The 17,188-nt window shown below is 28.1% G+C and overlaps 1 protein-coding gene and 1 non-coding gene across 2 annotated transcripts; one reads left to right on the plus strand and one right to left on the minus strand.

Annotated features, from left to right (window-relative positions):
* Window positions 1–2,641: 2,641 nt before the first annotated feature.
* On the plus strand, window positions 2,642–3,659 carry LOC101268444 (uncharacterized). Its single transcript, XM_069290060.1, has 2 exons — window positions 2,642–3,088; window positions 3,144–3,659. Exons 1-2 carry the CDS (start codon window positions 2,642–2,644, stop codon window positions 3,657–3,659), a joined length of 963 nt encoding a protein of 320 aa, XP_069146161.1.
* Window positions 3,660–7,623: 3,964 nt separating this feature from the next.
* MIR390a (microRNA MIR390a) lies at window positions 7,624–7,786 on the minus strand. Its single transcript, NR_130096.1, has one exon. It is a non-coding gene; the product is annotated as a microRNA MIR390a (primary transcript).
* Window positions 7,787–17,188: the final 9,402 nt, after the last annotated feature.

Consider the following 17,188-nt stretch of genomic DNA (forward strand, 5'->3'; position numbering starts at 1 on the left):
AGATAGAAAGTTTATAATGGTCTCGTAAAACAATTTGACTGTCTCGTGTTTGGTTGATAATTGAAAAATATTGTTTAATGTTGGGTTGGTGAATGAAGAAAATATTTTTGGCCGGAGAGTGGAAAATAACTTTTAGAAAAGTAGTTAATGACCCGCAAACCAACCTCAATGACCGATTCAGGACCCGATCCCAACACTCGAACCAGGACACGATCTTGATGACCGATTTGGGATCTAACCCGGCACTTGATCAGGGACGTGATCTCGATTCTCAACATGGAACCAGATATACGAACAAGGACTTTACTTTGACCCCGACACGGGCACGACCCTAACGACTTCTTTGGGATCCGACCCAGGACCTGATCCCGGTTCATGTTTGGGACCTCACATTCAAATTTGGGACTCAACTCCAACTGTGACACCTAAACTTGAATACAACCTCGATAATTGAACTGAGACCTAATCTGGGATCCGACCCTAAGACCTGACCTTGATGAATGATCCCAGCCAAAGCTTAACATCTCAACTCGGGTTTCGACTTCTGAATTGAGATCAAATCATGACAATTGACCCTAAATCCAAAATTCAAATCTAGACATGACCTCAATGACCCGTTAGGATCCAACTCCAATACTTAATTCAAAAACCTACTTTTGACTCCCTAATCTAAGAATGGATACTTAAATTGAGACTTTGACATCTGAATTAGGACATGACTTTCAGACCAAGACCCAAAACCTGACACCTAACTTTCATAGAGGGACTCAATCCTGACTCAAGATCCAACCTAACTTCCGACTTTCGATTTGAGACTCGGTTAATAAAAACTCTCACGTTTAGACAATAAAGTTTGCAAAGTTGAGGATGATTCGGTGAATGTGTGGGCAACTAGTAGAAATAAATTATAAATAAAGACATTCATGACAAGATGTGGAAAATAAGGTTTAGATGGTTCAGACATGTGAAGAGGAGATGCATGAATACTCTAGTGCAGTGCAGTGGTGTGAGATGTTAGCTATGAATGATTTCAGGAAAGGTAAAGGCAAGTCGAATAAGCATTGAAGAGAGGTGATCAGATAAGATGACACAGTTGCAACTTACTGTGGAAGATACAAACTAGAATAGAAGGTTATAGTTAGTAGGTAGTAGAACATTATTTGTTCATTCTTATCTTGTCAGTAGTCATAAAATTTCTCCTATGGTTTCTTGTCCTCCAATTTTTGTCAAAATTCTACTATCTTTTTATACTTCAATTATCGTACTATTTTATTATAGTTATTTTTCCTTCTTTTTTCTCTAGAATGTTATGTCATGTTTTCTTTGATATTTGTTTTAATATGTTTTTCCTTGAAGCGTGAGTATATTGTAAACTACCTTTTTTTTTAACTCCCAAAAGTTGTGATGTACAATATGAAAGATCTCTATAGTACTGGAAAGAGTCGGAAAACAAAAAATTCATGGTCACCAAGAATTTTTTGTTTTTAGATTAACCATATAAATAAGCTCTATAAATTTGTGTGGCTAGGGGCGGTAATTCATTTTGTTTATAAAGAATATAAAAAATAAAAATTAAAAAAAGAAGTAATAATTGTACTCAGAGTATTTGATATGTTATTATTGATTTTGTAATATTCTTTAAATGAAAAGTTATTTTGGGATATGATTTTAAGAAATTTTCTATGTTAACATATAGTTTATGCTCTCATCATTATGTATCGAATGTTTTTAGTAAAGATATAATAAATAATATTTAATTATTAAGAATCAATAAACATTATGTGTAATAAATTTATTTTTAAAATGAATCATTAAATTCTTGAATTTATTTTACAATGAATGATTTAACAAAAAAGAATTACACAAAGTACTTTATGTATAATGAATTTATTTTTTTGTGAATTCAATAAATATGATATCTAAATTAATAAGATACAATGATTTTAATATTATAAAAAATGAATTTTCATTAAATTTCTAAAAATTCTTTAAATTAATAAATATTAATTAATTGAATTAAATAATACACTTACAAAATTATAATATTTTATGATCCCACTAATATTAACATTTTAATGTAATTGCCACTACATTATTTGTACATTTATTCATTTCCTCAAAAGTGGATCCCAATTTGAATAGGAAAAATATTTCAAACATTTTCATCTCATATAAATATACCACAGATCATTGGCCAAACCAAAAAACAAAACTTCCAATCAAAGTTTATTTATTTATGAATTATAAATTATAATTTATACTTTTCATGTCTGCTCACATTCCACAAAGGTGATTTTCTTCTCTCATATTTTCTCCTTTTTATCTACTTCTTATAAATTTTAAATTAAATAAATACAAACAACTGCCAACTTTGTAGTAGTTACTCAATATTTTTGAATTTATTGTGTGCTATTTTCTGATTTAGCACGCTATATTTTTATCTACTTTTTATAAAATTGTTTCAAGTCATAAACTATTTATATGACCATAAATTTTTGTGTTAATAGGAAACTGAAAAGAAAGTGTACTGGATCGAATTCGACACAAGAGATTTTGTTAAAATGGAGAAATTTTAACCAAGAGGTTAATTTGAACGTTGAACAATCGAAGAAGAAGAGAAAATGGATCAAGAAAAGGTTGTATGCAAGGCAAAGGTGGTCCTGAGAATTCGAGTTGTAAATACAGAGGAGTTAGGCAGAGGACTTGGGGTAAATGGGTGGCTGAAATTCGCGAGCCTGCTTATATTAGTGGTGATAATAAAAGCAAAGGAAAGCGACTTTGGCTAGGTTCTTTTGATAGTGCTGATGAGGCTGCTATCGCTTATGATGAAGCTGCAAAGGTTATGTATGGATCCAATGCCACACTCAACTTCCCCAATTATTCGAGTAATGGTAGCATTACTCGAACATCTTCACTTGAATTGAGTGGTCAATCGTGTGTTGATCATGAAGATTTAGTGCTTGATGGTTCAAAGAATGATGAAATTGAGTCGGATTTGAAAACATCAGATACACCAAATACAGATTTAAGTTATGATTATGTTAATCATGGTTCGCCTGCTTGTTCCTGGAATGAAGAGGACTTGGAAGTAATCATGGAGGAGAACTCTAAAAATGAATTAATTGATTCGGAGTGCAATTCAGAGATATTTACCTAAATCTCAAAATTCTTGTGTTAAAGTTGAGACACCTTTAACGAAAGAAGATGAATTTGTACAATGCCTCAACTTCAACGATGTCTCAAACACAAAAAACGTGAATGAAGATGTTGGTGCGCGTCTAGAATACATGGAGCATTGTGTAATGGATGATAATTGTTCAATGGAAGCAACAAACGTATTAGATACCTTTTGTTTGACAGAGAACCATGATGAAGCTTTCGATTTTCAGAGGTTTTTAGAAGAATCGTTTGATTTCAAGCTAAACTATGCGGAGCAATTTGATTGTACATATGCATACAACCAGCAAATTGACCTCCAGAATTCAGAGACAGATTCCGAGATTCGATCAGATGGGATATGGAAGGAGCAAAACTTGGGTGGTTTCGGATTAGATAACTTTGGAGCAAGCAATAGTACGCAACCAGAGGATAATATCGAAGACTTGTCTATGTTCAGCTCTGATTTTGATGTATCATCCTTTCTTAATGATATTATTTAGGAAAATACAGTGTTTCAATTCATTATCCTTTGTTTATTTATAATGTGATTCAAAGTATCATGAACTGTTTCGATTTTACAAAGTAGACTTGACTGAGATTTTGCAAGCAGAAAGTTGTATGAAGTTGGAATTGTCAAAAATTAATGAATTCCTTCACAAAAAACACTTACGGTTCACGCTACTCTCAATAAAACTCTTTAAAGGCCTCATTTGTTTGTACTTAATGAAGGTCATCTGATTCAGATTCAGCACATTAAGTTCATTTGTTTTATTTTTAAAAGAACCTCTTAGTGGGTCTAAAGAGGTCTGAACGAATAAATCTGTAAGAGACTCTTAACAACATTCATATTCATTTGATAAGTTATTAAATAATACATCATAGTTTATCTGCTCTGAGTGTGCCTTTTTATCTCATAACTAAAAACTTTATTTCTCTCTTTTCTCAATCAAACACTATTTTTTCCAATATGTTAGTTTTTATAAATCCTTTCAAGTATATTTTTTATATTAATAATTTTTTTATATTGACGCGTGTCAAGAACATTGATTCTAACAATGTTTTTGGTGTATTGTTGTTTATCAAGGTTTTAAATGAAAAAATAGTACTCCAAATCATGATTATTCAAAATTTTAAAACTTTTTTTTAATCAAAAGTCATATATTTTGTTGGGAATGAAAATTTTATAATATTTTATTAATATAATGTTCAATTTTACTTTCACATTCAGATATTTAAAATAAACGACATTAATTATTTAGTGTTCAGATTAGGGACCACATCTTAATATTCAGATGTATATTCAGATAAACACCCAGATATTAACGCAAATCTTAATATTCAGATATGTATTCGGATTTAGACCTCTTAATCTTAGTGAAAACAAATGAGGCCAAAATCACCCTAAATAATCTATTTTGTCCATTCTACATACATCTAAAATTAAATATTGTGAAAATCTTTTAACAAACAATGTTTTGCATTGTCTTCCTTTTAATTAGCAATTTTATTTTTATTTACTTTTCATTTGACTTTATATCAAAAAATTATCAGTCGATTCTTCTTATTGAATCTGTGGCGTCGGTCAAAGACTTTTACTTCTAATAATGAAAACGAAACTCGAGTACTAGAGATTAAAATTAGCTAAATCTTGATTACTTGAAGTCCTCCACTATCAGTTAACCCCAAAAGTAATGATGTATATACTTTACAAGGTGAAGTTGGTATAAAATTAAGCTCCACCTTTATCTAACTGATAAAGGAAAAGAATATATCATGTCTTTCCATAAACTCACACAGTCCTAACATTTATTTATTTTTATTAGCAAACAAGGGTCTAAAAAAATATTTTTTTGAATGTTTTTCCAACAAACAATAAAATATTATATACATATATATAATCAGAATAGTATGGATTGCATTGGTGTAGTTTATACAGGGAGTATAGTTTTAAACTGTTCTTAGCCAAAAATTTGATGAAATTCATAAACAATTGGATAAAAAAGGGGAAGACAAATGGATTAACATAAATCTCAGCATAAACTATAGGTATATTGTTAGTGCAATAATCTCAGGTTAATACAGTTGTTAACCAATGACTAGGATTTGCGATAATATTTTATATATATTAAATTAACATTTTAAAATATAAATACATAATCTAAAAAAATTATTGATTTATGTAAACTTGTAAGTAATTACTTTAAATCTACTTTCAAATACATCTACAATTCAACTAAGAAGATTGAGTTGAGTACTAGGGAAAAATTTTTTCTATATAAACAGCCACGACTATAAATCAATTCTTCCGTCTTGTTTTCTGTATTTCAAAGATATGATGAATTAATGAAAATTGATAGTTAACTTTAATTTAAAGTTTTTAGTAGTTTAATCCATTGAGATGCATTATTTAATATCCAAAACTAATAAAAAATTAATATTTTAATTTCACCTTTGTTGATATTCAAAATTAGAGCTTCACCTATAAAACGATAAAATTAACCACCTAATTATATTTAAAAACTGTAGTTGATATGTATAATTAATTTATTAGAAATTCACTCCTAAATCGTAAAATTTACTAACTAAATAAACTCAAAACTCTTACCTCACCTTTATTGGTATTCAAAATTGAATTGGACAAAATAATAGTTATCTTTAACTACTTAAACTCAATATTTGTGTTAAAAAATCTATTTAATGTGAAACATTAATTTATTAAAAATTCACTAAGCTTCTATTTATAATATTAAAAGCCCACCAACTAAAAATTTTAATTTCACCCTGTTGATTTGATACTCAATTTGTTTCAACAATAATTTTATTACCCATAGGAAAAAAAAGCTACAAACCAAATAGGTGAGTGTCGTGTGAATATATACATGTTTTTTATTTGACAATCTTCACTCTCGCTCACAGTTCTAACATGTGAATATATATATGTCTTACGATTGTTTTTCTAAAAACTTATTTTTGAAAAACTAACAAAAACCAAATATTAATGTCACATTGATATTGTCATCCACTTGCCATTGTATTTTAGTGAAGCATTTAAAGTAAAACGTGGAACCATAACCACCTTAAATTAAAGCTAGCAAATAAATACTGTCTGAAATTTGGTATTTACTTTTCAGTCTGTGTAATCAGATAATAACATTAATACTATATGCTGAATTAGAATAATCACTCATGCTAATCATATACCTCCTTTCATAGTCTTACAAACATATTGCAAAATAATTTATGTTAGCTCCGATTTTCCGATTTTTTAAAAGTAGGCTATTTTTAAAAGATAACATACATCCAAATCAACATTTATTGAGGGATTTGATCAATGTAGCTATACTCCTTTTGTTTATTTTTATTTGGAGATAATTTCATACACCTCCATTCAGATTTTGCTCTATAACACTTGTGTTTTAAGATATTACATATTCCTCCTTTATTTTGATTTTTGATATCTATTTAAAATAAACATAAATTAAATATCGTTTGATATATTTACCCTTTTTATAATAGTTTCTTCATGTTAAAACATATTATTAGAAATGACTTATCTAATAAATAATTTTAAGAAAACTAACACAAATAAATTAATATATAGATACACGTATTTATTTTACAGAACAAAGTCTGAAGGTCTGCAAATAAAGTGAACTACTCGACTGGTGATTTAATTCACACTAAGCCCTATTATTCATGGGCGATTTCTTCAAATCAAAGGTGAAAATGGACTCCCGGGAAAGGAATAATATGAGAACAGTCAATTTGGTTTAATTTGACTTAGCCTCTGCAAGCAATAATTGCTTTGAGAAATCAACAACTTCTTCTGTTATTGATCTCTCATGCCTGATTTTATCTCTCAAATTATTTCTTTTATTTATTATATTTGAATTTGACATTTTTTTTTAAAAAAACTAATAAATAACATAATTATTTTACTATATTATTTCTATTAGATAATGTTTAATATTAAACTTTAAAAATAACTAAAAAATAAATAATTACTGTAGAGGATAAAACATAAAAAGAAAAAAGTAGTCACTTTTTTAATATGTTAAAAATAAATAACTAAAAATTAAAATCTATATCTATATTAATTAAAAGAGTAAACAAATAAAAATGAACAAATAAAATAATTAATAATGAGCAAGCATTTAAACTGAGCATAGGAAAATATGATCGCTAACCTAACAATGACCAATTATAACCTCCTAGTGAACCGGGCCGGGCTGGCTGAAAGCCTAGCCCATTAGGAAGCATAGGTTTAATAAGTGTGTTTTAAGAGGCTTAGTTCGGGCTCGGGCTCAAGCGCGAGCTGGTCCCATCAAGAGCCTAAACCGGATCCGTGGGCCTAACTAAGTCTTCACCCCTTATCTCCTTTCAAGCTTTTTAGGTCTAACCTTATCTAATCAACGACATCACATATATTGTGCTCTTCCAACTAAAGCAAACGTATTTAGTACGAAAGATCAACATGAAGCACCAAAAGCGAGCATGAAGAAGCCATAAAACTCAGGATGGATAGCGCTATAGATAGCCATTAAGATGTATTCATGGTGCTATCCCTCCTGAGCTTTATAGATTCCCCATGCCATTTCCACAAGAACAACATTCATAGTTGATCTCTTTAACACATATACATATATTGAGTGAGAAAATGAATGGCAAAAAAGGAGAAAGAAGTACAAATAAAAAGATATATAGATAAAATGTATGGTTGGGAAGTGTTAAAAGGGAAGGGGGGCCTATTTATAGTAGCAAAAGTAACATGGGAATTGACCAAGTATTTCAACAACATGTGTAGGTAAACATTTTTTTGTCTCTAAATTGGGACTTATTTTTCCTTTTGGTCATTATTTGCAAAAATTGAAATACTTTAAATAGTTAAATATTCCTCTGCCGACTACGTTACTCTCCTTCCAATACTTGAAATAATTAAAGTATTTAGGTACGGTATGAATTGAAAATTGTGAATTATTCCTTGCTTTTACAAATGGCTATTGAATTTCATTTGCAAACTTGGTCTTATTCGAGACAATTTTCCAAATTTTACGTTAGCTTCATCATTGCAAACACAAAATTCTTGAGATATCCTTTGACCGTACCTAAACTTGAATTATTCTCGTAAACAAAAAAGACATGATTGAAATATTTAAAACTTTATCAGTTTACATCCAATGTTTGATATCTGCGAATCTAAGATTTGTAGAATAATATTTTTGTATGATAGACGTCAATAGATAATATTATATTGATTCAAAATATCTAATTTTATGAAGATAACACACGTTCACGTATCCTGATTTTCAAATTGGACCCTTAACCAATTTAGGGTTTTCAACATTAAAATAGTCATTGTTGCAAATTTAAAGAAATGGGTTTTTAATTTAAATATAGAAATTGAGTATATAAATCAAGTGGTGTTTTTAAGTTTGGAAATCTTTACAAGGATGAAATTCATAGTACAAACTTCAAAAAGTAAGTTCGAAGTTTGATTTTTATCGGTGTCGACTCTATAAAATTTGTTTTCTAAAAGAAAAAACACATACTTTAGGCCCTCAATTTTTGAGGAGGTCCATTTTTTATTTATCAATAATATATTATAGCTTTTTCTTTTTTAAGAAAAAGTGTTGAACACTATTGTACAGCTAATGAAGAAGTTTGATATCTTTAGAATATTTTATGTCTAAAAATAAATAAATGAATTAATTATATCATTAATTAAAAAAGAATTATTAGAAAATTCATTATTAAAAGTTATTAGCCAATTTGCATCTCAAAAACTAGGAAAATAGACTTATAAAAGTATATTTCTTTGTCTTAAAGTTTAAGGCATGCGTTCAATCTTGACTTTAAACTAAATGTATGTTTGAGTCCCTCCTAGTTTTGGCAAGTCAAACATTAAGCAACAATGTTAAAAGTTATCTTGATAAGCTACATTTCAAACAAAAATGTTGAAAGTTTATGGTCAAACTTCATAATTTTTTTTAAAAAAAATTAAACTTCAATCGCATATGCTTAAAGTTGATACAACAATAATATCTAATTTAATATCAGTAGCTAGTTACAAAGCGACTAAATTTGTAATTTTTACACACTACGCTATAACTTAATGATTATTCCAAAGTCTTTAATCCATAAAATTGTCATGTATCAATGTTAATTGTAGTTTTGATAATTTAACAAATTAGAAATCTTGTAAAGAGACCTGATTCTTGTGCAAATTTACACAAAACTGGCAGGATGAAAAAGTACAATTGGTTGTTGCACAATCTCCAACTGTAGCAGAAACCTCGATCATCACATGATCTCGAAAGTTATGACTATTCTTCATAAAGATTATGTCCAATAGTCACAATCTTAGTTTTTGCAATTTAAAAACTCTCAACCTTGTAAAGGCTAACACTGAAGTGAAGAATCATCCTCAAGAACAATAGCGACCCCATAAAGCTGCAAGTTTAGGTGTCTTAGGATTAACACTTTTGCACTTATATTGTAAATTTGTTCCAAATCTATAAAGAATTCAGACCTTGTATTTATTTGTAAAAGTGTAAATCAGTTAAGGGTAACTGATTTAGTGGCAACATTATTTGTTGTTTGGTCAAAATTTTTAAGTCTCCTAAGTGCTAGTTGATTTAGTGGGAGAGTGGTAACTGCTTAGTCAAATTGTAATTGTCTAGTGATGATAAGTTTGTGGGTAGTGTGGTATCTGCCTAAGCTCGTTAAGTAATAGAGTTATTACTTAGTTATGAGATTAATAACTTTTCTTACTTGATTGTAACTGTGTTTCGCTTTTGCTTGAAGAGATTAGTGAAAACAATTGAAAATCCAATGAGACAGGTCGTGATTTTACTCCCTTGAGTAAGGAGATTTACACGTAAACTGCTTGTGTTGTGTTCTTGTTGTTATTTTCTCTTCATTATTGTTCTTGCTGAGTCATGAGACCTAGTCCGTTGAACCTAGTCCGCTAGTCCATGGCAGCTCTATGTTTTTGAAAGTAAGGCTTTTGTTTTGGGCCCCAAATTTCGGTGCCCCCAATTTTTCATCAAGAATAAATTATGTGTTAAAATTTCTATATGAAAAATTGATTATTTATGATAAAAATTATGTTTTTTTAAAATATATTATTTTACCCACTTTAACATTTCTTGTACTTTGTTAAAAATAAAATTTAACTGTGAAAAGTATTGAACAAAGTGAGTTACGAATTTTTTTTATTGCTTTTTAAATTTTAATTTCAAGTATTACTAGAGGCATATTAAAATGGGGTATATAAGTCATCAACTTCTTGCTTCAAATTCTATGGTTCTAACTCTTATCTTTATTTAATATTTGTTAACTTATTACCTACAGAATTATGTCAACAATCCATAAACTAATGGCCTCACTGAAGGGATGTATTTCAATGTTGAGTTGACAAAATCTTAATTAGCTAAAACTAATAATTCAAAAAATAATATTAAAATACTAATAATTTTTATCAAAAATAGTATAAAATAAATAAATTTTAAATAAATACATATATAAAATTTATTCATATTTTAGGCATGAATTAAAATTTCGCTTTTGACCTTCTATCACTTCGAGCTGCCCTGATTGAAGATGTCTTTGTTAAGTTAATTTATTACTATATGTTTAGTAATAATAATATTTTCCCACCTCACATCCAATGATGTTAAACAGGGATAGAAAAATAATTTAATCTCAAATTACGTCAGTATCACCTAAATCCCTTGGGGGACCAATGTAATCTTCGTTTTTACTATATAAAATCCAAGTGATAGCGAACCAACTTATAATGTTTAATTTTACACAAAAAAAAACGATATATTTATTTCTGGCAAGTTTTATTCAACATAACTTTCAAATATAATGATGTATTTACCACTAATATGTATTTAAAAAGATAATTAGATTTTTTATTTTTATTTTATCATGATACATTAAAATAGTAAAAGAGGTGAATGGGAAGGGTAGGAAAATAGTTATGTATATACATGGAAATCATACTGAATACACATCACATATATATCTGTATGTATATTCGATATGATTCACATGTACTGAAATAGTTAATTAATTTATAGGAAAATAGCGAATAAGATCATAACTAATAACTAAAAAGGAGTAGAACAAAAGTTTATTTATCTATCTCAAATACGTATAAATATAATATATTTAGCATAAATTATACCTATTTTGATCTTATATCTTTGAAAATACATATATATCATAATATATTTAAATATTAATGTTAAAAATTTGATAATATTATAACTAAAGAGGAAGAATGTCAGGTATTAGGTGAACCATTGAAACATTAATGAGATTTCGTCATAATTATAGTGTTTTGAGTATTATTTAGAGAGACTTCTTGGGAAATTGAACCCCTCTTTTCTGACTCTCATCATTTCTAAGCACTCAATATGAGTAGGTAAAAAGAAACTGCATGCCGCAGAAAATTAATTACGCTCTCCGTATTATTTTATGTGACACTATTTATTTTTTAGTCAAATCACTTTTTCTTATAACAATTATTCTTGTAACTTAGCCACTAGCAGACTGAATTTAAATGCGATGGATATTTTTATTTTTTAACAAAAATAATAATATAGTTTTTAATAGTGACCGAGGAATAATACAGTGAGGAACACACAAGTATATAGGTCAAGTATAATTAGTATGCTAATAATAATAATCAAACTTAAATATAATTAAAGCAATTGCGAGATATAACTTAATGGTTAGAGTTATATATTAAATATATGATGATGAAGGTTTGATTTTCAACTCAACACATTTCTTTGGTAAGTTCTATTCCAATATTCAAATTTCCTAATTTTTATTAAATATAATGCCCGTTGCACTACTAGATAGAGGCATTTCCCGTTACGAACCAATAATAAGTTCTGTGTTATAAAGCATGATTTTTTCATTCAATTTTTACTGAATAAGCTTACTAGAGAATGCATAGTAAGAAATAGATTCACACTGAAATAATGGAAAGAATTCTGATTTTCATATGAAAACACGTATTTTTATTCACAAATTCAATTAAAAGATATGCAGGAATAACTGCGAAATATTTTCCATGACAATGTTTAGTATAGTTATTTAGGTTTGAGGCTTAATTTGATGAAAAAATTACATAAATACACATCTTATTTTACTATAATTTTTAAAATTTTCCATCATTCTAAATAATTACAAAAATTTCCCCTCAGATACATTCATATCCTCTTTTAAATACATATTTATTCATAAGAATTTTGTAATTAGCTCATAAAATTATGAAATTAAGTTGATGCATTCTTCTTTCTTCTTTCTGTTTTTTTTAGTCATGGTCTTCATTTAGCGAAAAATGGGCCTTTTTAGAATGGGCTTCTCTTGGTGCGTAGTGTATTTTTGGGCGGATTTGTATAACTAAGATTTATTAAAAATTTTATATATAACCATTTAAAAATAATTAATTACTCTTCATAGCTATAGTTTAATAATTACAATTTTTAGTTACATGTTATATGAAGAGAGAGGTGAGCGAAACTGGGAGAGAAAGGAGGAAAAGAGTGAGAGAAATGTGAATTATATATGTATATTATACATATGTATTTGTATATATGCAAGAGAGATTGGAGAGGGAGGAGAGAAGCAAGCGAGACTGGGAGAGAGAGGAGAGAGGAGAGCGAGAGAGGCCAAAGAGTGGGAGAGGGGTGAATTGTATATGTATATAATTGTATATTATACATATACATTTGTATGTAGGGCAAGCCAGATTGGGAGAGGGAGGAGAGAGGTGAGCGATATTGAGAGAGAGAGGAGAGAGATGATCTATATTGGTAGACGGAGCAGAGAGGCGACTAAGAGAGGGAAGAGAGTGGGAGAGAGGTGAATTGTATATGTATATAGGTTAAATAATTATATATTATACATATGTATTTGTATATTCTGGCGAATTACACATATACAAATATGACTAATTATACAAATTCGAAGTCAGACCACATAATTAATGTTAGTGTTAGTCACGAGTGGTAATTATAGCAAACTATAACTATATAAGTAATTCAATAGTATAAATTTGCTTTGTTGCGTAATTTTTCCTACTTTTTTAGGGAAACTACACAAATTGAACTCATTAGGCATTTTTAAAAAAAATTTGACCGAATCTAATATATTTACCCTGATTAGATTCATAGAGCAAACTATTTACATGATTTCCTTCCTTGTTCTACTCATCGAACTACTACTAATACCATTTCAAAGTGTATTATATATATATATATATATATATATATATATATATATATACTATGATGGTCGATATACTATGATAGTATCAAGCAGTAGCCTTTCACTGAAATACTAGATTTTCTTTTTTGATGTCATCAAAATATATTTACTCTGATGATATCAAAGAATAATTGACCAGTAGTGTTTTTACTGAATCATTGATTTCCTCTTTGATACTATTAGAATACATATACACTCTAATGGTATCAATCAATAAACATTAATTAGTAGTTAAAGACATGGGGTATGAAAGTAATTGTGTATGTAGGGGTGTGCATTTGGTTTTTTGGTTCGGTTTATATTATCCAGTTTGGATTTTTGATTTTTGATTTTGAAGAAGTGCAACCCAATCTGAACCAAAATAAATTTGGTTTAGTTTAGTTTTTCTCTTTTTTTTTTGGATTTTTCGATTTGGTTAATCAGTTATGTCAATAATTAGAAACATTACAAAGTTATATTTGAAATTTAAAGCACTACTTCCTTTATATATATATCTATCTATCTATCTATCTATCTATCTATCTATCTATCTATCTATCTATCTATATATATATATATATATATATATATATATATATATAGATAGATAGATAGATAGATAGATAGATAGATAGATAGATAGATAGATAGATAATATCAAATAATAAACATGAATTAATAGTTAAAAATAAAAAGTATGAAAGTAAAGAAATAGCCGCTTGTAAATAATTCTTCTTTTGTAGTACCAGTGTTCTTTCCCCCATTTTTTATGCCACTGTTTAAATTTTGACCCCGTTAAAAAAGAATTAGGCTTAAGTCATGTACAGCCATTTAAAGTTGTCCGCAAAATTCACTTAGACACCTTAACTCATCCATATGCCGATTGAACACCTTATTTGTTCAAAAATCATTTCCATTAAACACAAAATGCTGACATGGCAAAAAATGTGTAGTTCACTTTCTTTGAGCGCGTTAAGTTATGAAAAATAATATATTTTCTTTTTTTTCATTAACTTTTACACCTAATTTAATTTTTTAAAAAAATTAACAAAAAAAAAGAATAAACATACATCTTCTTCCCCGATATTGCTGCAACTATTCTTCCACCATTTTTCATAATCTTTTTACATACACACACTACACTACACACCACCACCTCCACCTCTCTCTTTCTCTCACCCTCTATCGTTCTTCTTCTGCTTTTCCTTTTTCTTTCTTATGTTGATTTAAGTTTCAAATATCTTGATGAAGTCCTATTAATTATGATGAACAAAGATATGAATAGATTTTTTTGGACAAAAACTTGTTATTATTATTTTTCAAATTTAACAAATCTTAATTAATGATTAAGAAAAAGTGTGATTGGAAGAAATATCATTTCCAATATTGAATTAGATTCAAGGAGAGGGGTAGGTGGGTTGATCGGAAAAAAAAACATATAATTTCAAATTAAAAGGAAAAACTTCAAAGTGAATGGTTATTCGAAACGTGATTCGATTTTGTGTCTTTTGGTAAAAAAATGTGGAATTTAAAGTTGGGGTTGGGTGAGAGTGGTTCTGGGAAGAAGAAGGAGAAAAGGGAAGGTTGCTCTTTTTTAATTTTTTTTCTCAAAAAATAGTTTTTATTTATTTAATTCTGTTTTTCTGGGCCCAATGCCAGATGTCTCTTTTTTATTAGCTACCATGCCATGTTAGCCGCGAGTGTATGATACACCATCTTTATTTTTAGTTGATTGTCAAAATATGTTCGATATGTATTTTTTTAACTAAAAAAGGTGTTCAATTGAAACAAGTCTAAAATAAGGTGCCTAAATGAAATATGTGGACAACTTTAAGTGGCTGTAGATGACTTAAGCCAAAGAATTATGTACAAATACAAAAATAGAAGTAGCCTAGATAGTTTTCTATCTAACCATTTAAACAAAAAGTAATGGGTAGATCTAGAATTTAGGTATTATCCATGTTATGATATGTGTGTGATATATGTCTACGAGCTAGTAAAAATAAATAATGAATATAAACAATTATTTATGTAAAGTAATTTTAAAAATAACTTTTTTGTAAGAATCAAAAATAAAATATTGATAAGTCCTAATTTTAAAAATAACTTTTTTGTAAGAATCAAAAATAAAATATTGATAAGTCCCCAAAAAAACTTAACAAGAAGTTATATTTGATCATCTCGATTTGTGGGAAAATCCCCACAAATCTTGAATCTCACTAATATGTCGCGTAAAATTCATCAAGTAAATAGTTAATTTTTTTTACAATATTTATAATAATGATGTTACAAAGTGGACCGAATTTTATGAGCACATCTTTTTGGGAGGCAAATTAATTACTAGATTAAGTGTCTGACGGTCTTTTATTAGAAATAAAAATCTTTAATTAAAATAAGTAAAAATTGCTAGATCTTATTTTATTAATTTTAATGATCAAAATCTAAATAAAAAGCTACAGTAAATACTAGAAATAAGTTATATTAATCATAAGTCATCGTAACATTTATTTTCATCGGTCTTTTTCATATTTATATTTTTCAAATTTATTTTAAAAGCATTTTTTTCATGTTCATGTACACTTTATTCTTTCTAAATTTCATTTGTAGAATATATTATTGTTGTAATAGTAAGGAATAAGGCAGGTTACACAAATATTTTGACAAATAACACAACTATCATTATGATACGATATTTTCTTTAAAATAATTATAACCATTTTTATATATTCAGACCCAATTATAGCTAACAGACAAGCCTTCAACTTGAGAACAAAGGAATATAAAAGAAAAGGGATGGAATATATATTTATTTAGAATTAACATAAACAATAAGAAATGGTAAAAATTTAAAAGTAGCTTTTCCCTTGTTTTGTGAAGAGAAAGCAACAGAAGATTCTTTCATAAAAAAAGTTAACTTTTTTGAGATCCAATAGAAAGTTTAATAACATATTTTCTCTCCATTCTTTCTTCACAAATCAGAGTTTTTTTTTTTTTAAATACTTTTTCATACTAGTCAAAAGAGCAAATCTCCAAATGCAACAGTGGAATATATATTGAAAAGAAAATATTTATAACTAGCTTTTTGCATTCCATTCAAACTTAGTATTATCATATCCTACTTGTATTATTTAAATCTCATTGTATTCTTCATTTTACTATTAATAAGCACTAATAATCAAGATAAATAGTCGAAAGAAATACAATATTTAATACATATATATAAAAAAATATTTTTTGTTAACAAGAGTACATATGCACTAGTTAAGTCATTTTTGACTATGATATATACTACCATCCTGGTTCGTGATGGAATAATATAATTTCTTCAAATTTGATCAGAGATTTCTGAAATAAATCATTCGAATTAATCGAGATCTCAATATTGAAAGGCCGAAGGGAGTACGAATTATACTCAGTTGAATGTGTTGTAGCAAAAATGTGATCGATCGAGTTGTCACGTGATAACTCAATTGGGCTTGTTACATGAATTGATTATAAACAAATAAGGAAAAATTATATGGAATGACAAACATTCCTAAGTAATTATATAATAGGGGTATAGTTTAATTTGTTTACTTTTTATAATTATAGTTTATTTTTTTTTTGCTATAATTAATGGGGTCCACCACCTATTATATAACCAATAGTATAAAAACTTTTTTTTTAATTTTGTATATAATTTTACACAAAATAATATTATCTCTCCTATTCACATTCCACCTTTTTCTCCCGCAATTAATACTTATATCCGATTTGAATT

The sequence above is a fragment of the Solanum lycopersicum genome, chromosome 10 (genome assembly GCF_036512215.1).
Source record: "Solanum lycopersicum chromosome 10, SLM_r2.1".
NCBI lineage: Eukaryota > Viridiplantae > Streptophyta > Magnoliopsida > Solanales > Solanaceae > Solanum > Solanum lycopersicum.